The 23,151-nt window shown below is 42.3% G+C and overlaps 1 protein-coding gene across 10 annotated transcripts in view; it reads right to left on the bottom strand.

The window, feature by feature from the left end:
- Nucleotides 1–23,151, bottom strand: part of DACH2 (dachshund family transcription factor 2) — a 326,026-nt gene that overhangs the window by 70,087 nt on the left and 232,788 nt on the right. For all 10 annotated transcript variants that reach the window (XM_081897386.1, XM_081897378.1, XM_081897380.1 and 7 more), the window contains 2 exons: nt 6,714–6,869; nt 1,873–2,045 (listed from right to left, as the gene is read on the bottom strand). In XM_081897386.1, coding sequence (XP_081753512.1) covers nt 1,873–2,045; nt 6,714–6,869 — 329 coding nt within the window. The remainder of the gene's footprint in view (nt 1–1,872; nt 2,046–6,713; nt 6,870–23,151) is intronic.

Here is a 23,151-nt window from a genome sequence, read left to right as displayed (position 1 = left end):
CAGCAGAGATAATTACATATACAGTGGTACCTCGGGTTACATACGCTTCAGGTTACAGACTCCGCTAACCCAGAAATAGTACCTTGGGTTAAGAACTTTGCTTCAGGATGAGAACGGCAGTGCAGCAGCAGCAGGGGGCCCCATTAGCTAAAGTGGTGCTTCAGGTTAAGAACAGTTTCAGGTTAAGAACAGACCTCTGAAATGAATTCAGTATGTAACCAGAGGTACCACTGTATGCACCTGTATGGATCAGGTTCTGGTTGAGAGTTAGGAAGGGGGTGGAGTCTCTGGCTCCTATGTAACAGCTCCAGTCATAACAACACCATACATTTAAAACACTATTATACCACCTATAGCAGTCATGGTTTCCCTCAAAGAATCCTAGGAACAGTGAGGTTACTGAGAGTTGTAAGGCGACCCCATTCCCCACAGAGCTACAGTTCCCAAAGTTCCCTGGATAGAGGCATTGATTAAACCACAATGGGAAAGGCATGGTGTAGAAGATGAAGCCTCCATTAGAGCTTCAAGCATCCGTGCAAAGCCTTCCTGAACTGGGGAAATGAGAAATCTTCCCATTCCTAGCCCTACAATCAACAACCAGCTTACACTCAATTCAGTTCATTCTGCGCTTCTTAAAGACATATCCTGCAGAACAGGGAGTGCTAACATTTTGTTTAAAATTCTGATCCCATGGATGACTTACGGCAAGCCAAGATTCAAAGAGAGGAAGTTTCCTCAGCGGGACTGTAAAGGCAGGGATTTACAGTAGAGTTTTTGACAAAGAGTCTTTACTACAGAAGTGCTAGTAGGACCTGCTAATCACATTAGGCTAGATTAAAGATGGCAAGGAAGGCTTTCTAAATGGGCCTACTGTAGCTCTTCCTAATGTATAGTGTTCTTGTCAAGATGAAATCAAATTTCATAGTTATGACATTTCTTTCCAGAGTACTAAATGTTAACTTTGCTGAGCAGGCACATTTTGCAGCAGGGTAGTGGTGAAGGCAGGGAGAGGCAGCTTTGTTTTAGATAAATTAAGGCAAGGAGGGAGACACACACGATAACCTCATTCAAAGATGTCCATGAAGCAGACTCTTCTGACACTACAGAGAAGCAACTAACTTATACAACAGCTTGCAACAGGGTTTGCACAATTCAATCGACTGATTGCATTAATCCCATTTAAACATTATAATTGAAGTGACATATGGACTGATATTGGTGAGCATCAGCAAGGCCCACACTGATGCAGGCTCTGGGCTGTCGTTTAACAACAACACTCTTGATTCTGGAGTCTGCCATTTTTGTTTTCAACAATGCCATGGATGATGACTCTATTCCAGGCATTCTATGGGGCGGGGGAGAGGAGAAGGCTGCTCTCAGGAACTGTTGGCTCCACCATAATTAGCGCGCGCACACACACACACACACACACACACACACACAAAAACCATGAAGGCTGAAGGAAGGAAGGTCTCAGTAATCACCACTGTGCTCTAAGTACTTGAGATGACTCCATTCATTGTTTCTATCATTTTCCAATTGCTCCAATTTTTGCTGTTTGGGGTTCATATATGTGTAATAACTCTTAGGACCTTGGAACTTCACTTCCTACTTCCCTGAGCTGTATGATTTGCAGAGCACATTACCTATGCATGACAAGTCACTTCCCTAAACCTTGCTGACCTGAGAGACATTCCCCTTGAACTGGAAACAGATCATCTCAGGAGAAAACCCAGTTTTTCTGTATTTATTTTCTCTGTGTGGAAAAGAGCTTGTAAATATGAGGTCCTCCCTTCTTGCTGCCAGGGTATATTCCAACAAGAGCTGCACCATGTGATTATGTTGATCGTGTAACTAAGCTTGGAGCCTTACCTTTATAACTGAAGCTCCTGCTCTTGAAAGAGGACTGTGCATCTGAGCTGCAGCTGCCATGTTAGCTATAGTGTTGAGATGGTTCATCTGATTCATAGCCATTGCCACCGAAGCAGGAGGTAGGCCAACTGGGAGAAGTGGGTGGGGCATCATCATAAAAGGCAGATCTATTCCTGTGGGGGGAAAACAGGCTGTGGATCAGTTAAATATTGTTTGTTTTTTTCATTCCTTAATAATCTGACATTTTACTCAAGACTGCAACTGTTCCATGGAATTAATAATCTATCAGATCTTTTCCCCAGCAAATTGCAGGTGGGGTGATAAGAAAATTTGTGGTATCTGTGGATGTTACAAATAAACAGATGGGGACGGGAAGCTACATAGAGCCACAGGGCACTTTTAAAACGTTGGAAGTTTTTTCTGTCTGCACTGGAGGAGATGGAGGAAGAGGATGAAGAAGAAGAGAAGAAAGTGAGGGAACACAGAGAGACCAGAAAGATATAGAGATCTGTGGCTTTTTCTTTGAGGTGCTGAAAAGGAGGTATGGAATGATGCCCATTCTTTTTCCATCTGTTAATCATATAGACGTTGGTCCATTTGGACTCCCCTTGACAAGCCCTCATCTGCCTGCCTTCTTACTTGCAACCGGTTAGGGGATGGCTCCTTGTCATCTCTGGCTCCACCAACTGTTGACCCCCCTGCTTACCATTGCACTAGTCCCAATGGGCATTAGCCACCACTTGACACATATCATTAATAAAATATTGTGTTTTTAAAAAATGATTTAAGATAACCTAAAATGATTAAGACCAATCATTACTTCCCATCCATGTCAAAAGTGTGTAACATCTTGACCTGGAGTCCAAAACCAGATAGAGAGGGAGCCAAACAGACACTCTGAAACACAGAGCTCTATCCAAGACCATAACCTCCAAATAGCTTCCAGAAAAACTGTATTTTCTTGTTTCAGTTGTCATGCAATGGCCAGGACTGAACAGCTATAGGATATCTTGAATTTCATTACGGTGTGTTATCTTGGTTTATTTTTTAAGTATTGCTACTTTCCTCGAGCCCTTGGGGAAAGGTGAGGAATAGACGTTCAAATAAACAAATCCACACTGCAAACAGATGGCATTTTCAAGGGGCAAAGCTTTCTTAACAAAGATGGAGATAATATTTTAAGCAGAGTGAACCTGGGCATAAAACACTGACATAAATGGTAATTACAAAAGACCAGAAACACAGACAACTCAGGTGTATAACCCAGGTTAAAAATATGCAGCTGCAAGAACATGTCAGTGGAAAAAATTCTTCAGTCAAAAAGATTCATTGTATAACTGACCAGCAAAGCATTGGTTGCTCTTCCTGCTCATCCCATTCCTGATAGGATGGCTTGTTTTCAAATTTATAATTATTATGAACTTATTATGAACTTTTAAAGTGTTTTTGTGGCTGAGGGCATTTTTAGCTACCTTTATGGTCCTACACAGATAGAAAACAGGGCAAACACATTTTAATAACTATTAAGGGAAGGGGTGATCTCCAGGCTCATTCACATTAATCCAAATCAGCTTTCACCAACCTGGTGCCCTCCAGATGTTTAGGGGCACAACTCCCTTCAGCCCCAGACTTCTTGATGAAGGCGACACAAAATCATTATTCAGGTATCAACTGAAATGAATCTTGAGATCATCCCCCCTGCCTCCTACGCTTTGGGCTTCAACACACGCATACCCTTTTCTTCCTGCTCATGCGATACAAGGGGAAAGGAAATGTGCATTTTAACCTTAGAATATCTAGGACATCATACTGCAGTTTGATCTGGGTTTCTGTTAGTTAACTGTGGTTGGATTGGCAACTTACTTTTAAGGCTTAGCTTTTTCCTCTCCTCCTCTCATGTGTGAAAAAGAAATATGTGTGGGGAATCTGACAGCCTGAGGCTTATTTATAATTAATCATACTAATAATTTTATTATTTGTACCCCACCCACCTGGCTGGGTTGGCCCAGCCACTCTGGGCGGCTTCCAACAAATACAACATTAAACATTTAAAATTTCCCAATACAGGGCTGCCTTCAGATGTCTTCTATAAGTTGTATAATTATTTATCTCCTTGACATCTGATGGGAGGGTATTTTCAGGGTGGGTGCCACTACAGAGAAGGCTCTTTGCTTAAACCAGTGATGAGGAACATGTGGCCTTCCAGATATTGCTGGACTACAAGTCACATCATCCTATGTTGGTTAACCCTGACAGGAACTGGAATCCAACAACAACTGGAGGGCAGAACGTTCTCAATTCCTGTTGTATATAAAGGATGGGGAACCTGCATCCCTCCCGATGTTGCTGGACTCCACCAGTCCTATCCAAAATAATTTGTGGTCAGGGATGATGGAAGTTGTCATCCAGCAACATCTGGAGGGCCAGAGGTTCCCCATTCCTAGTACAGACTGTGCTTGTCATGTGGACTCAATGCATTAAAGGGCTGAGTAAAGCAAAACCAGAAGGTGTGATTGTACCTGGAAGACAAAAGAAAGCCACTGTAGATGTTGAAGCACCAGCCCTCTCACCACCACTTCCAAGCACAGAAGTGAAATAATTTCCACTGTCCCTCACAGGAGTAGCAGTTATGCATGACCTTTTTTAAAAAAAAAATCCTGAGAAGAAATTTTGTGCTAGAGATGGACAGGGATGTATTACACATCCATCTTTAGCCCCGACCCGACCATTTTTATATTTATTTTTTCAGCACGTTAATCTGTTTAAATGTTATGTGCACCACAATCTTTGAAGATAGGGCTGGATCTGAATTTAAACACAAATTAATCTGATTCAGTGTTGGTCATTTGCTCTGCATTTTATGATTTTATAATTTTTCTGGTGTTTCGTTGATTTTATTGTACACTGCTGAGAGGTTGCCAGTTTAGAAATGTTAACAGAAAATGCTAAATAAATAAATAAATTTAATTGGTCACTTAGATGGGCTGTGGAACAGTGTGTGTGACATCTCTTTTCTTTAAGCAGTTCTACAACCTCACCCAACCCACCAAGCTCATACAAACATAAGTCTTTGTTTCCTCATTGATGCCCCCCACAGCAGTCTGGTAATCTTTCCTCATACTCCATGGAGTTTTCAACCCTCCCAGACACCATCTGTCCGCACCGAGTTGCGTGCCTACTTAGAGTCCAATTGACATGCAAACTAAATGCAAACTACAAACGGAATTTAACAGCACATTGCCAGTTTTAAGGGACAATACATCAAGTGCTTTCAAAAGGGTGTGTGAAGGAAATGCATCTCATGTTCACAAATCAGACATAATGCCTGATATTCAATAAACCCTTGAATTGTCTTGCGGAAGACTGCTGAGTGATCAGCAAGACAACAGGGTGATCAACAACAATAATAAAAATAGTGAAATAATCTGAAAGGAAGGAAAGAAATTTCATTTGCAGACCTTGAAAGGATACTAGATACGGCAAATGTGTTGAACTCCTCAGAACAGAAAATGAAATTTTCAGTATATAGAAGTTAGCTACTGTTATTCAGTGCGACACAAGAAGTCTAGGGTCTATCTTTTAGCCAAACAGGGGACCAGAGAATGCATTATTATAAGAACCAGTGCAAACTGCTCAGTGTGTTCAACTAACGTTGGGAGTGATAATCAAGATACTTTGTATGTATGCATCACATATCCACAAAGATATGTATCCTAAATAAATTGCATAAACCTACCTTTAAAATTTCAGAACACAAATTAAAACATTACAATGCAGATCTTATTTTTCCCTCATTCATTTGCTGTCACCCTTTCACAACTCTTTTCCTCCTTGTCGATCTGGCATGCAACCTATCTACATTCTTTTTCTTCTCCTGCCTGGACAAAATATTCTTTTGTGCACCAGGAAAGAAAGAAGGCTGTATTTTCCAATGATTTCAAACCACTAAGTTTGGCAGAATTACCAAAGAAACTTGTATAACAAGTAATCATTCTTTCCAGCTTTATTTCAAAAACCAAATGTCCCAATAAAATGTTGTTTGTTGTCCACTTCCCATTTGTTTGCACACACAAAAAAGTAAACAAACCCACGCAAAAGTGCTTAGATTTCAGTGTAACTCATGAAATATCTAGGACTACAAGTTATAGCTCTGGTCCTAAGCATTAGGCCCAAGTTTGAGGGGGCTAATAACACCCCAAAGATTGGATTAATGGGGTGGGTGAATTCTAACATTTTGTTAATTGTGGTCTCACCTTTAAATAAGGGACAGTCAAGGTTATTTCCTTTCCTTTACCAAAATGATAAAAACAGTTGATTTCCAAGGACAGTGGTGGCTGGTACACATTGCAACTGGTAGAGCAGAAAGAATGGAGCTCAACAGTAGGTGGAGCCAGAGCCAAAGGCAGGTTGAGCCAACACATTCTACCTTCACCTCATCCTCCTACCCTCTGGATTTGTTGTAAGCAGGAAGGCAGACAGGTGGGCTAGAAAGAATCAAGACTGAGATTGGTTGGGCCATTCGCCCTAAAGAACCAGCCTCCACAACCCAGGGAAATTATGCTCCTGGAATGTTGACTGGGCTGTTGAGAGCAGCCACATTGGTCACCTGAAGCAGTATTAAGGTTTTCCTGATGATGTAAATACCTTGTATTTAAGAACACCATCCTGACAATTCTTAGAATCCACTTGGGCTTCAAAAAGTTTCTAAGTATCTCCACACACGTTTGCAAGGGATGAAAGTGCGGTAGGATTTTTCAGCCCAGCTTTTTAACGTTTTCAGTTTTCCTCCCACACTTCTCATGGCCATGTGGAGGGTGAAAAGGGGATACCATCATACATACTGTTTGTGAGCAGATGGTTTTGCTGCAGAGGGCTGAGAGGATGAGCACTTCCCAGACTTGGCTGCCCTGCCAGAGTCGCATGGCTGACCCCGTGATGGGATCCCGGTGGGATGGGTGACTGAAGTTTCTCTTTATCCCATGAAGATTCACTTCCACCTGGAAAAGAGTGTGCAAAGATTGGCTTTTGAGCAATTATTTTTCATCGCTGGCAAAGGGTCATGAAAAGATTTCTTCCCTACCCTGACAGGAAGATTTTTTAAAAAATAATAATAGTTAATTAGATGAAATGTTCAATTATGCATTAAGGTGGGGGGAAAACAACAATACATAAAACAAACAAAAGAAAGGACACAAATACAACCCCAACACAGGACGTCTGTGAGGTCAAGAGTTTACTAAGATACAATCGGGCAGAAGAAAAGAGAAAGCCCATCTGTAAGCCAACATCCATATATTCTTGGCTTCTGCTGATACATAGAACTGAACATCCAACATACTGGATTACAAAATAAAGTTCCATCAAATAGCACTGAAAGGCTGTGGTTTCTCTTTCCCTTGTAATATGTGTAAGTTATTGGGGGGGGGGGGTTCGGTGTGTGTTTTTTTTACAGCATAGCACAGGAATAAGATGTTCAGGGACAATGGCTAAATGAAGTTCCTGCATAATGGATTCTAGACTTGTGCATGTGACATACCCATGGAAATGGGAAAAAAAAAATGTTGGAGAAGATTGACTGCACCCTCTGTCCATGTCCCTGATTTCCACAAATATGACCAAAGGACTGATTAAAGACTACATACATACAGAATATATGAGCTCTGACCAAGAAATCCACCATCCAGAATTCCCAATTATGTGGAAAGAGCCTATGCTGTATAACAGGAAATGGGGAACCAGTGACTCTCCACAGGGGTGCCAACTTTGGCCTCAGATTATGGGTGCCCAATGGCACCTGTGACATATTGTGATATCATGACATTGTAGTATCATGTTACATTGGCACTTCACAGAGGCACTTCTGAGGCCCTGAAGACTTCTGATGTAACTTCTGGTTTCTACCAAAAGTTGCGTCAGAGGTTTTGCAGGACCTCGGACATCACCTCAGAAGTCAGAGCCCTGCCCTCTGGGTGCCAGTGTCTCCAGATGTTGTTGGACCACAGTTTCCATCATCTCTGACCATTGTATTGGCTAGTTGTGACTGATTAGAGTTGGAGTCCAAGATCATATAAAGAATCAGAGGCTCCCCATCTCTGGTATATAATGCACAGAGCATGGAATCTTTTCAGCTCTTCAAGTAAACAAGCACATCTCAGAGTGGGCAGCTGAAGAGAATTTGCCTGGAAGTCAGGACCAAGCTGTCCTTGAAACACCATTAATAGTTGATGGCCCTTCTGCACAACTAGAAGAAGATTTAGAAAAATCTAAAGACAACACAAATGTGTACCCATTGGCTGAATGTTGTATAGGTCAGAGAATTCTGTTTTTGTTGGAATTATTTCCAATTCACATCTTTATTACAGTCACAGACCAGCATAAGGAATTATTTCAGATAAGCCTGGTGCAGAATGTTGTGTGTGTGAAGTGGATTGCCCTGTTCTACGTGGCGCATCTTGTTCCATGTACCAGGGCATGTGCATTTCCCGTTACAAGGCAAAGACACTCAAACTGGTCCCTCCACCTGACTACTCAACCATTTTCTGCCAGCCCAAACCTCCCCAATTTTCTAATCTGGGTTCCCCCCTAAAAAAGGATTAAAAAACCTGAAATGCTAATTAAGGAATGCATTATTAATTTTGCCCATGCACTCGGTCCTGTGCCAATGTGCCACAATAATTTTCTACAGAGCAAAGTATTATGTTAATGTTAATCAAGGTATTTTCCGTTATTTTCCCTTTTCAATGAAAACATTCGATTAGATTTTGTATTGGTCGAAGGAGGTGAAGGGTGGGGGTGGGGAGGCGCCTGTCTGGGTTATTGACACTGCCAGGAATTCATTAACTTGATTTTCAATTAGAATCAGTAATACTTTGTTGGTGCGTAAGGGACAGTGGCAGGAGGAAAAATGTATCTTAATTGAAGATGAAAGTAACAGCATAGAAACACTCAACATTCTTTATGATGAGCACTTGGCTAATAAATGTGATTAATGCTATCAAACAGAACAAAAAAATTGAAAGATCAATGATTGAGCAAAAAGGGAAACACTCCATCATTTTAATACCACAGCTAAGCTATGAATTACCTTTACTATTACAGATTTGTAATTTTCAAAAATGATGAGCAATGCAGTGACAAAGAAAGATACATTTATGCCAAGCTAAATTATACCATATGTTTTAATATAATGTGGCATAATTACAGCGGTGTTCAGCAGCGCTGCTATATTTGCGTTAGTTGTGTCAGCACTTCCATCGTAAATTTAACACACTGTGCACTGACTGTCCCAAATTCACATTGACTGAAATAGGGTGCATTTCAAAACATGGTCGTATTTGCATCTTCTGAAAGGCCAGTGTTCCAGAGATTAAACACAGTTGGACTAATGAGCACAAAGCAAACAATATGAATTTTGCATTCTAGAATTAAAAAGGTTCCTTTTCCTTGGAAGTTGAGTTCTTGTAGGTCAGCTTGCACGCACCTGGCACTCTCCACATGCTTTAGATTACAACTCCCATCAGCTCCAGTTATCAGTAATGTTGGAAGCTGTAGTCTAAAACATCTAGTGGGAACCAGGTTGTGGACATTTCTTGACATTCTTTTGTGGGGTTACCTCTTCCCCCCATCACCAATGAGATTATCCTCAGGAATGATAGCATAGGTAAGTAGCTTCATCAACTGCAGTTTTTAGATTTACACCCCACATTTAAAAGGGTACACCTAACAATAAAAGTAAAATACAGTGGTGCCTCGCAAGACGAAATTAATCCGTTCCGTGAGGCTCTTCGTATAGCGGTTTTTTCGTCTTGCGAAGCAAGCCCATTGACAGCTTAGCGGATTAGCGCTACAGCTGTCAAGCGGCTTCCAGCGATCAGCTGTTAAGCGGCTTATCAGCGGAACAGCTGATAAGCGGCTTAGCGGCTTAAGAAAAGGGCGAAAAAAGCGAAAAAAAACCGCGGGGGGATGCAAGATTTTTTCCGTCTTGCGAAGCAACCCCATAGGGGAATTCGTTTTACGAAGCGGTACCTCGGTGGTACCTTGGGTTAAGTACTTAATTCAGAATGAATATGTGAACTGCATGTACTATTATGTAATTATACTGTGTCTACAAAAGTTAGCTAGATAAAACGCTCACAAACAACACTCAATATGGTGTCTGCATAAATTAATATATCCCTTAAAAAAAAATCAAAAATCTAAATGTGTTCTGGATTGTGGCCAAAGTTTTCTAACTTTTTAAATAACGTTGGCAGAACCAAATGCAAGTTTTAAGGGTTTGAGAATTTGATCTCTATCACATTTTGCTAAGCACATTTTGTGTCACAGTAACTTTAAAAAAAAAGAGAGGCACAAACCACCCTTCCTCCAACAACGCAGAGTAAAAACCTTAGTTGCTTTGGCTTTTGGGGAAAAGATTATGCTGCAATTTTGTTTACTTATTATTCCATTTATATGCCACTTTTCTCCCAAAGAACTCAGGAAAGCATAAATAGTTTTCCCCTCACAACAACCCTGTGATGTAGGCTAGGCTGAGAGATGGCGACAGGCTCTAGGTCACCCAGTAAGTTTTCATGGTGCTTTGAATCTGAGTCTCCCAGGTTCTAGTCCAACATTGTAATCACTACCCCACACTTGATTCTTTATACAGTGGTACCTCGGGTTAAGTACTTAATTTGTTCTGGAGGTCCGTTCTTAACCTGAAACTGTTCTTAACCTGAAGCACCACTTTAGCTAATGGGGCCTCCTGCTGCTGCCGCGCCGCCGGAACACGATTTCTGTTCTCATCCTGAAGCAAAGTTCTTAACCCGAGGTAATATTTCTGGGTTAGCGGAGTCTGTAACCTATGTAACCTGAAGCGTATGTAACCCAAGGTACCACTGTAGTGATAAACCAAGAGAGAGAAATACACAAACAATCTGTAGTTAATGCTAAAGGCAACTCTGACTTCATATTTTTTCTGACCAAAGGTGGCTAAACATAAGGAAGAACTTTCTGACAATAAGAGCTGTTTGGCAGTGGAATGGACTCCCTCAGAAGGTGGTGGACTCTCCTTCATTGAGGGTTTTTAAGCAGAGGCTGGATGGCCATCTGCCATGGATGCTTCAGTTGAGATTCTTGCATTGCAGGGGGTTGGACTAGATGACCCTCAGGGTCCCTTCCAACTCTACAGTTCTCTGATTCCATGTTGCCTTTGGAAAAGAACAACACATTTTCTATCATAATTAAGTTTGTTGAGGTCCACGTCATTTACTAAACAGTGGATGCAGTGTGTAAATTAAGAAGATGATCTGTGCCTGGGCACGTTCCAGATGTCTGAATGATAGATGCTAACCAAGAGGAAAAGGAACTGAAATGCAGGCCAACAGGGAGACTACATATAAAATTTCAGTCAGAAACAGAAGCCTTCTCTGATAAACAAGTTCAGCTGAGCTGGTTTCAGAAATTGTATGGAAAGAAACAATACATATTACAGAGATGCCATCCATTCAAAGAAAGTGAAGATGACCTCTTAAGAGTGCTGTTTTATAGGCTGACTACAAATGTTGTTTTCAGATCTCCCCTTCCACATGTAGAACAAATGTCTGTAGGGGAGATGAGGATTATGGGACCAGCCCTATTCCTGACATCCCCGTGCACCACTGGCACCACTTCTGAAAAGAGGCCTTTTAATGTAGCTAGGCACCCCTTTTCTATCCTTTGGCACTCCATACAGAGTTGGGGTGCGGCAGTATGGCCAGCACTGGAGTCCCCAGTGTGGTGCTCGTGGGCGCTATAGCACCATCAGACATCCCCTTGTTGCCAGCTTAAGGTACACCATCTCTCCCATTAAAAAAAAATTCAGTGCTTTGGGGGAATGCAGGCAGTTGCCTTTATTGTATTCTTTTGGCCAAGACACTTCGCTAGGATTTTTTTAAAGAGGGTTTTATTTTCAGTTTTTTCTTTTGTGAAATGGGTTCCCATGGCAGTTTCCAAAGGTGCCATCAAAATGTTGGGGACCCCTGGGCTTTTTATTTCCTTTATATCCCACCTTTCCTCCTAGGATAGGAGCTCAAGCCTTTCATCCTCACAACAACTGTGTGACTTTCCCTGTGTAGGAGAATAACCGCCTCACACCGGCAGCATTTCCACCATAAAAATCTGTTGGGACAAATTCCTCAATTGCTTTTTGAAGCCAGGTTTTCTGGGGCGGGGAAGGTTCTGAAAAGGAACTCAAGGCATAAAATCAGGTGCCCAAACTCCAGGTATCGATCACTGGTTCTTCAAACTTGCATCTTCCAGGGGAAGGCGACTTTGTAAAATGCAAATTTGTTTCAAAGTTTGAGATGGACAGGAGGGAAATAAAAGTTTTCAAAAAACCAATCTAAAGTTCAATCGGCTGACAGCACTTTCTCCTTTGGTTTCAGATTCCTTCTATCTATTTTTAAAATTGTGTGGTCTGTCTAAATGAAATTCACACTGTCCACTACATCTATCTGCGTTTGACATTTGATTTGTTGCTATACAATTCAGGGAGGGGGAGGGGGAAATTGAATCCCCTAGTTGAAAGCAATAATGTCTTCAGTGTCCATGCCTGGTGAATTCTCAGAAGCTGGTGTGTGTTTGCGCACTCACGCACACACACACATGAGCATGCTAACAGCCCAAGGGTGGGAAGTTCTTTAAACCTATTTTTTTTGTTTCCTGTGGCAAAATGAAACAACAACAACAAATACCGGCTTGCAAAAATAAAGCAAATATTTGCACTTTGTCTGCACTCTGAATCCATTCAAAACTGAGCCCAGGCAATTGTGCCTTGCCCCAGAGGACACCAGCGGGAGCTGCCGCTTGGCAACTACCAACAACGGCTGGCTTGGCTCCATCATGGGCTGAGAGAGTTTCAGCTGCTCAGCACCACTCTCTTGCCTCAGAAGAGCCCTCCAGCAGGCTCTGTTCCTTAGGAGGCTCAGGTCAGAGGGGAAATGCCACCTGCACAATCCTGGCACCATAGGCACAACATACTCTTTATGTCATGGATACCAAACTTGAATGTGATTTTATTGTGATAATATTTTGTAGGTTTCTCTGAGAGCCTCATGGAGAAGTGAAGTGGAATATAAGTGTTCTAAATAAATAAATAACCCACTGCAGAGGCTTGTCGTGGCCTTTTCTTAAAACAGCCTTCTTCTGCCGGGTGGCTACAACCTTCATGTTTAGAAAGGTTTGGGGGCTATAAATGGTGATCTTTTCTTCAGCTGAATAGTTGAGTTGTTTTTGACTTCAGGAAAACAACCAGCCTGCTTTGGATTTTTATCTATTCGTTTATTCCACAGCATTTACAGACCACCTGGTTTTACTAAAACCTCAAAGCGCTTCACAAAAAATTGATAACTTGACATTATTTTTACATCTGAAATTGTTCTACATTTTTTTAAAAAAAGAGTTAAAACTGGGTTGTATGCGACACCCTATTCTGAGTAGACTCATTGAAATTAATGGGAACTAATCAATCATGTCCATTCATTTCAGTGGGTCAACTCTTAGTAGGATTAACATTGAATGCAGTCCATTGTTTGTATACATGAAATTGTGTAATTCTTTTTTTATTATTGCTGATGTAGTTATTGTGAAATTCATTTAAGGTATTTCATAGGAAGCAAATAGTAAATGGAATTAATTAAAGAATTAAATAATAGCAGCTTTGTCATTTTTGTGGAGGGACAAATAGATTCATCAGTTTTGGTCAACTCAAGTTTCTCATTTTTCCAATCTTAAATTCCGTTCTCCACATTTCTGCAGTAATTTATGATATTCTCTATAAGCCCTCATGGATATTCTTCAGCATTTTTGTGAAGATTTCTCCTCATAAACATATTTTTGTCTGCAGTTTCACTAATGTATGCATTTTTGCAAGCAATTTATCCTAATATAATGTGTTTTTGTATGTTAGTTTCACTAATGTTCACCTTTGTGCACATTTCCCCCCCAATATGCCCAATATTTCAATTCTGTGCTTTTAGCTGCTTCATGTGCACTTTTTAAATTAATGTTATCATTTGTAATTGCTAACTGTCAACTGTCACAAAAATGTTTTAATGGTCTGTTGACTGCAAATAAAGAAAGAAAAAGAGTAATATATGCATTTTTTGTAAAAACCGGTTGGAGAGCTGCACCACAAAATTCAGGTAAGTGCTTTAAATGCAAACAGAATCAAATTCTCCCTACGACTGGTCAGGCTTATGAGGCCCTAGAGAAGAGATGGGAAACCTGTGGCCCTTCAAATGTTGCTAAACTGCAACTCCTCTCAGTCCCAGTCAGAATGGCCAATGGCCAGGGATGATTGGAGTTGTATGTCAACAATATATGGAGGGTGAAAGCTTTCCTACTCCAAGTATGCATGTTAGGAACTTTAGGAGCCATGAAAATTCCATCTTCCCATGGACCCCTAGTAGCTCTGGAAACTCCCTGCAACATCTAGATTTTAATGAAGATGGCTGTTGTGAGCCCTCCTTACTAACATGCCCATTAAGTTTGGGGAAAGGGATAGAGGTCTGCAAGGGCCACACACACACTGAGATAATTTGGTGCCTGGAAGCTGCTTTTCTCTTAAAATTATATTTGGTACAGTATGTGTGTGTGCCCACTTATCATTCATTCATTTAAATTTATATACCTCTTGATTGTAAAAACAAAAATACCTCAAAGCGGTTTACAAAAAGATAAATGCAGAACGGGTATTATATTATACTGCACCTGCAGTAGTGCCAATTCTGCCAGTTGAAGCGGTCAAGTGGGCATCTGTTAGTCAGTTTTTACTCTGTTTAGGACTGAGTACACTCCCCCCCATAAACTCCAATCAACACCTTATAAAATTTCTAAACTGAATTTTCTTTCAGGTGTGTTTGAAAAGAGAGTAAAAGGGAAAGACCGACTTACAGCACAGTCCTAATATGTTTACTCAAAGGTAAGCCCCACTGAATTCAACAGTGCTTGCCATGAAGCACAAAGTAATATAATTCTAAATTGACATGCCAACAATTTCGGTGCAAAAGAAGAATTGACATCCTTCTCCCCCCACCATGAAAAAGGCACCAGGCATTTTGAGGTGATGGAGAAAGGATTGAGTTTCTAAAGGTGGAGAAGGGAAAAAGAGAGACTGGAAATCCTTTGGACAAAACAATTCCCCAAAGAACTAGCCTAGTAATAATCTGAAATGATAAATGAATGACTTACAAAAGGCATTTCGACATTTCATGCACCGGTTTGTACAGCTGCGTTTAGGGTGTTCTGTACTGTGCACTCGAAGTAAGCTATAAAACCGGCTAAGTTAAAATATTAAAAATTGAGAACTCTAGCGATGGCTTTACTGGTCTACTTCCAAAAAGTTATCAAGTGGTTCAGCAGATGTAATTACTGCTCAGTCCTGCCAAGGCTTTGAAATATGCCCATTAATTCAGCAATTCCCAGTCTGTCCATCAGTCAGTCATACTTAAAAAATATGTCTGTCACAACTTAGGTGTGGTAATCTATTGATAATTATATAATAAAAAGTCACTGGGGAGGAAGGAGGGGAAAGGCACCCAGAATATCATTTTTTCTCCCCAAACTTTTTGAAAACTCTTTCTGACTTTAAAAACTATCCTGACTTTAAGAACTCTTTCTGACTTTAAAAACTCAAACTGGGGGTAGGTGGAAGAAATTGCATGTCTGTCAGGGTATTTGATGCTTGTCATTAAGTTTCTAGACCACGAGCCACAATACTACAGAGTTGCACTAGAACACAGGTTGCCATGTGCCATCTGACCATTGACCCATCTAAATCTACCCCACCAGTAGCCAACCTGGTGCCCTCTAGACGTTTTGAATTACATAGACAGGCCAAGTTTAGATGATCACCTATGCCAGGCATGGGGAACACACACACACACACACACACACACACACACACACACAATTTTTACAACAACAAAACATCACATAAAAAAGAAAAACCATACATCAAAACCTTAAAAAAAACCTACACATATACACAATCCATATTGAATCCAAAACATGGGACTACTAGAATTCCCTGACATCACACCTCCCCCCGTTCCCTTGTTCTATGTTGTTCATGCATGTCCATAAATTATTTACCTCGTTTTACTTTCCAATTTTATACATTATCTATTATATTATAAGCATTTTTTAAAATCCTGCTAATGTGTTAACTTGTATAAATTGCTTTTGTATATATGCAATAAGTCAGGCATGGGGAACTTTTAACCCTCCTGATGCTGCTGAACCTACAACCTCCATCAGCCCTAGCAAGCATGGCCAATGGCCAGGGATCATGTGGAGGACCAAAGCTTCCTTGCACCTGACCTAGATCAGGTTTAGAACAGGGATGGGGAACCTATCCAGACGTTGTTGAGTTCCAAGTCCCATCAACCATGGTCAGCATGGCCAAGGGTCAGGGATATTGGGATTTGTAGCCCATAACATATGGAGGGCATGATGTTGGCTATTTCTGATCTACACTGACTAGCAGTAATTCACTGAGGTTTCAGATGGAGGTTTTCGTAGCCATACATGAAGATGCCAGAGATTGAACGTGATTGAACCCAGGACCTTCTGCATTCAAAGCATGAGATCTGCAACTGAGCTGCTAAATTTTATATTTTGGCACTGGAGAACAAATTTCAAAGGTAGGATGGGGTGGAGGACAAAATACATTGTTGTTCCCTACAACTCCTTGTTGCTCCTGGCTTTCATTTTGGAAGAGAAGGGGGCATATCTACCAGAGGCACTGGAAACTCCAACTGCCTTTAAAAAGGAGGACGACAGCCTGGGAGGGGGGCAGTGAAAAGTGTTATGGTGGGGATTGACCTGCACAGAGAAGGTAAGAGGGAGTGAGAGGAACTGGAAAGTCCCTCCCTGCATATTGCCAGGTTGGGGGATGTGAATCTAGAACAGCACCCTAGTGTTGGGTACCTTCATGCTTTGCTTCCCACTGTAGTCACAATTTTGTTTGGTCCAATCTTGGTCCAACCTTGCAGTCAAGTAGCACTGAGTTGAATTTGGGCTTCCCGCAAGCATCAGTTTGGTCAGCCTGAGAACAGGTTGCTGAACGAGATGGGCCACTGACCTGATTTAGCAGAGCTCTTCTTATGTTCTTAGTGAAGTTTTTTTTTTGAAAAGGAATTTACAGGTGTGGGGCTTCAGAACCAGAAGCACAGAAAGGGGACACAAAGCTACATTTCTCACTGTGGTCCTGATTGTGTTCTGTAAGACAGTATGAACAGCCCTAGCTTTCCAGATGTGGGCTGAGACAGGGCAGCACTGAGCAATGGGTTGTTTTGTCTTGTGTGCGGTTTTTATGTGGGGTGGCTTGTTTGTGTGGCTGCTGCAGTGGGGGTGGGGGGTGATCAGTGGAAGTTGGTTATTTCATTATGTGTTTTAAGGAGCAAAGAATAGTTTGGTCTCTGACGGGCTCAGTTCCTTCTTGTGACTCCTAGTGACTTGTCCTTTGTCACAGGGCCCATAGTCTACCCCCTCCCATATATGTTGGCAACCTCTGTGTAGCTGTGGACTCCCTGCATCAGCAGGGGTCAGAATAAATGACTCTTGAAGTTTCATTCTATAATAGTTCAAGGCCAATACTCCTTCTAAAGGGACTCTCTGGAATATATCTGAAATCTACATCGGAACAGTTTCCAAACTTTACTAACCATCTTGGCTGGGTTACATTCTGGTGCTAAGCAAGCAGCACCTTGATGATCATTTATAAAAATATTGACAGCTTGCGTTCTCATACCAGTGCCCAGCAACACATTTCCAAATGTTTTGTCCCATTTCTTGCAAAGCAACGCCATCTGCCAGAGGTGGCATTTCATAGCTATTTACTCCGACTACCTCCAAGAAGTCATCTGCCACTATCTAATGCTGCCTGAATAAAGGGGATTAAGACTCTGATGCAACAGAGACTATTGATAATGTGGTATAATTGGGAAGAAATGAAGATAAATGAGGTTGAGGATGGAGAGGCAATTAGTTGAGGCGCCCGTACAGCTGTGCTCTCGGCCTAACTCCCATGGCCTTTTCTTTGGTGAGGTATGTGCAAATTAAACATAATGACAAATGCTCACTTCACCCAAGCTCTTCATTTTGGGAAGAAAGTTGATGTTCATTCTTGACATTTATACTTTCTTAAAAAGCTATGTATCACAATGCCTTTTGTGGAGAGTGCATTATTTTGTTGACTTTTCTCTCTCTACTTATTATCACAGTCAAGCTGTGATCTTTCTGGTGAGCTTTCAAAGCACAGTTTGTAATATTGGGAGTGAACCTCAGCTTTATGCTTATTCCTCCCCCCCCCCATCATGGTATCTGATTTCTTGTCCGACTCCCTTCTCTGGTTCAGCAAACCATCATATGCCTGTGGTTTACAAGGACCACAGGTTGCCTCCATACCAGAACTGGAAAAGATAGTTTGAACCAGAGCTGAGCAGAAATTTCTCAGAAGTTGATTTTCGGAAAAGGTTTCTGAAATTTTTCTTTTTCTCACTACCCCACCAACTTAGAAAAAGAATGTCAATTCACAAAACTTTATCCGAATATTCTTCAACACTTTTGAGGGTGATGGGTACCATTCCTCCCCCTCACCGCTGAATACTGCAAAATGATGCTGGGTCTCATGCACTGGAAGTGATATCAAAATATGGCCACACTGCAAAGAGAGTGATTTATGCTACCACTTGCAATGGCAGCACAAAACAAAGCCAGCAAACATACAAACATCAGAAAGGAAAAATATAAAGATCCCATGCTCCTGCCACTACTCATGATGAGCCTCACCCAAAGAAGCCATTGGGGAATATCTCTTTCCCGTGTAGACATTTGTCACTTTCTCTGCCCGCAAACAAGTTGGAGAAAATCAACAAGTCATTTTGTATATTGCTTTTATTTCGACTTGTCTGGAGGCAAACCTTGGCTGGTTTTAACCAGGAAAGGAAAGAGGAGTGTGTGTGTGTGAAGCTCTACCATTCCTCTCTGATCTTTATAATCACGGTTTGCAGGATCATCTGAATCAACCCTGTGTACACGACAAGCATGTTTCCCTGTACATTCTTCCACTGGAGTACCAGTTGCTACTATTCACAGGAGGGAAGACTGCTCTCAGGTCCCATTGGCATCTAGTTGACTTCTGTGAGAACAGGATGCTGGACCAGATGAGTCCACTGGCTTGATCCAGCAGAGCTCTTCTTACATGACAAAAGGCATTTCTCTCTTTAAACAATAATGGGAATGAGAAAGTTCTTCCCCAGCAGTTTTGACTCCTACATTTTACCCTGTATGAAGCATGCAGATGTTATAACATTATGTGCAGCAGGGGCTGCAAGAAGACATCCAGAGAACCCTGTACATAGCTTCCTAATGACACTGGGATCTGCACTTCAAAAATATTACATAATACAGTCATTCCTGGACTATACCATTTCATCCTGCAAGTGTGGGACTTAGTATCTGAACACTCCCCTCATGTCAGAAACTTATTACACCAAGGAAGCCAGGTGATCTAGGAGAACTAATCTAGTCTCTCTTTTCCAGTGCTACTTTTCCAGTGTGGCTAAGGCGGGGGGGGGGGGGGTTTAATGTCAGAGAAAGAAAGAGAGAGAGAGCATTCAAGCACGTGGTCCGCTACCTCAATACCACATTATTTCTGCCTGCCTAGTTCAGCTCTTACTATGTAAAACCTTGCACCTGGTCAGTTGTGCTACTGAGCACATGCTGTGCTTGTAGGTCCCAAAGGCATCTGTTTGGCCACCACGAGACTAGAATGCTGGATTAGGCAGGCTTCTGCTCTGCTCTGGCATAGCTCTTTTAATGTTCTTAGGGTGGTTTATTCATATCAACTACAAGTTTTATATAGATTGTGTTTGTTCACTGCACAGGCATTTTCCAGGACATTTCCCAAACAGTGGGCAAGCTGAGACATTCATAACTTCAGATGTGCAGCGAGATCACATGATCCTGATATCTGCAGAACTTCTTCCTGCAGCTTTCCGGGTCAGACCCGCTGATCCTACATTGCCAACCAAACGCAGAAGTGAGAACATAGTTAAGCGTACATTGCACAAGAATGTTGCATGCAAACCTGCATTGAATTAATGGGCGCACCTTCTGTTTGGCACCCAGTGCCAGCAGCTGTCCATTGGGACTGGTGGGGTGAAAGGCAAGGAAGCCAACAGTAGGTGGAGCCAGAGCTAATGACAGATAGAGCCAAAGGCTATTCTGAGACTCAGGAGGAGGAAGGTGACATACCAGCTGCACGTGCACACACACATGGGGGGGGGCAGTTTGTAAACAAGAAGATAGGCTGGTGAGGGCTGCTGAAGGCAGACTGAGGTTGGTGTGGACCACCTCCTTTTTCCAAAAAGAAATAATTAGATAGCCATCCCACAAAGCATTTTATTTCCTCATTCTTTTCTTTTTTAAAAAAATGCTTCACAGTGATTCGTTTTATTTTTTCTCTCATAAAGTTACCGAATTACCATAATACCAGATTTTATCAATCCATTGCATTGTCGGATATGTGTCTGGGTCAATCCCTGACCAGCAGACTGCCTACTTACTCCTGTACATTTCCCCCTATCATCACATTTCAAAACGTCTAGCTGTGTGTGTAATTATACTAATGAGCGTTGCAAGGGTAAATGTGACCTTTACTTCGTTTCCTCCTAGCAGTGTTTCTACTGCGCCATCCAAATTGCGCCCCCTCCCCCAAATATGTTACATGTAAAATGAACAAGATAAATGTTTATTATGGAAAGCTTTGATTTAGATCTTGTTTATGCTGTTTTAACTCTAGTGTTTTGTCAAATGCACAGGATCCCAGTCTGATTCTGGGACCAATTCAAAGGGTACCTGAGAGGTAGTCTGTCTCCATTTCTGCCTTTCTGTACTTTGAGAACCTCAGCAGAGGCTCTTCACAGGATCCCCACAAACAAGATGCACTGGGGAAAGGACCTTTTCAGTGGTGATGACCTGGCTTTGGAATGCTTTCCTTGAACCCATTCTCTTATGCTACCCTGAAGAATATTCATATGAAGAGTAAAGATAGGCTGCCCTAATTGTGGTGGCATCCACACGAGAATTCTCAAGAAACTCAAATGTGAAACAGCTCAGCTTCTAACAAAAATATGTAACCTGTCCCTTGATTCAGCCTCCATACATGAGGACTGGAAAGCAGCCAATGTAATGCCAATTTTTACAACGGGATCCAGGGAGGATTCAGGAAATCACAGGCCAGTTAGCTTAACATCTGTCCCTGGAAAACTGGTAGAAATTATTGTTAAAGATAAAATAAAACTGAGCACATAGAAGAACAAGGGGGAAATCTTGCCTCACACACCTAATGTAATTCTTTGAGAGTGTCAACAAGCAAATGGATAGAGGTGATCCATTTGACATAGTGTACTTGGACTTTCAAAATACCTTTTGACGAAGTACCTCCCAGAAGATTGAGTAAGCTTAGCAGTCAAGGAATAAGAGGGGAGGTCCTCTTATAGATCAGCAATTGGTTAAATTGCAGAAAGCCAAGTGTAAAAATAAATGAACAGTTCTCCAAATGGAGAGAAGCAGAAAGTTGGGTCCCCTGAGGATCGGTATTGGGGCCTGTGTGATTTTAGTAAAGGTAAAGGTACCCCTGCCCGTACAGGCCAGTCTTGCCAGACTCTGGGGTTGTGCGCCCATCTCACTTAAGAGGCCAGGGGCCAGCGCTGTCCGGAGACACTTCCGGGTCACGTGGCCAGCGTGACATCGCTGCTCTGGTGAGCCAGAGCCACACACGGAAACGCCGTTTACCTTCCCGCTAGAAAGCGGTCCCTATTTATCTACTTGCACCCGAGGGTGCTTTCGAACTGCTAGGTTGGCAGGCGCTGGGACCGAACAACGGGAGCGCACCCCGCCGCGGGGATTCGAACCGCCGACCTTTCGATCGGCAAGCCCTAGGCGCTGAGGCTTTATAAATTGTTTAGTGTTAGGAGTGTGCAGTGAGGTTGCCAGCTGAAGACACTAAATTGTTCATGGTTATTAAAACAAAAGGGAATTGCAAAGAGCTCCAAAACTATCTCTCCAAACTGAGTGAATGGCCTGATCTAGTAAGCCATTCTTACATTCTTATGTCAGGGGGAGGTCCTCAGCACCTCCCCTGGGTTCTCCTGTCTGAGGACATAGCTCTCACAGTTTCCTCAGTCCTGAAGGACGAGTCCTCAATATATATATATATATATATATATATATATATATATATATATACACACACACACACACACACACACACACACACACACACACCATCTCCTCCACAGCATATAAGTCAACACCTTCAGAACTGGATAAAGGTAAAGGTAAAGGGACCCCTGACCATTATGTCCAGTCATGACCAATTCTGGGGTTGTGGCGCTCATCTCACTTTATTGGCCGAGGGAGCCAGCGTACAGCTTCCGGGTCATGTGGCCAGCATGACTAAGCTACTTCTGGCGAACCAGAGCAGCACATGGAAACGCCGTTTACCTTCCCGCTGGAGCGGTACCTATTTATCTACTTATACTTTGATGTGCTTTCGAACTGCTAGGTTGGCAGGAGCAGGGACCGAGCAACGGGAGCTCACCCCGTGGCGTGGATTCGAACCAACGACCTTCTGATCGGCAAGTCCTAGGCTCAGTTGTTTAACCCACAGCGCCACCCACGTCCCTCGAACTGGATAAGGGACCTTTAAGTCAACACAGCCAGCTCCCTAAGACCAGGGGTCAGCAAACTTTTCAGCAGGGGGCTGGTCCACTGTCCCTCAGACCTTGTGGGGGGCCAGATTATATTTTGGGGGGAGGGAAATGAATGGATTCCTATGCCCCACAAATAACCCAGAAATGCATTTTAAATAAAAGCACACATTCTACTCATATAAAAACACCAGGCAGGCCCCACAAATAACCCAGATATGCATTTTAAATAAAAGGAAACATTCTACTCATGTAAAAACATGCTGATTCCTGGACCGTCCATAGGCCGGATTTAGAAGGCGATTGGGCCATATCCAGCCTACCCTACCCATGCCTAAGATGGTGGGGCCAACTGCAGTATGGGCCAGTCTTCCCCCACCTGGTACCCTCCAAATGTTGGATTCAAACTCTCACCAGCCCTAGGTGGCTTAGCCAATGGTCAGGGAAGAGGGGAGCTGCACTCCAGCAACATCTGGAGGATATCATGTCTGGGAAGGCTGGTGCAGATCTCAGCTACCTATGAAAGGCCTCAGATCTTTGC

Source organism: Podarcis melisellensis (genome assembly GCF_964234715.1).
Source record: "Podarcis melisellensis genome assembly, chromosome: Z".
NCBI lineage: Eukaryota > Metazoa > Chordata > Lepidosauria > Squamata > Lacertidae > Podarcis > Podarcis melisellensis.
This window is presented reverse-complemented; position numbering and strand designations above follow the sequence as displayed.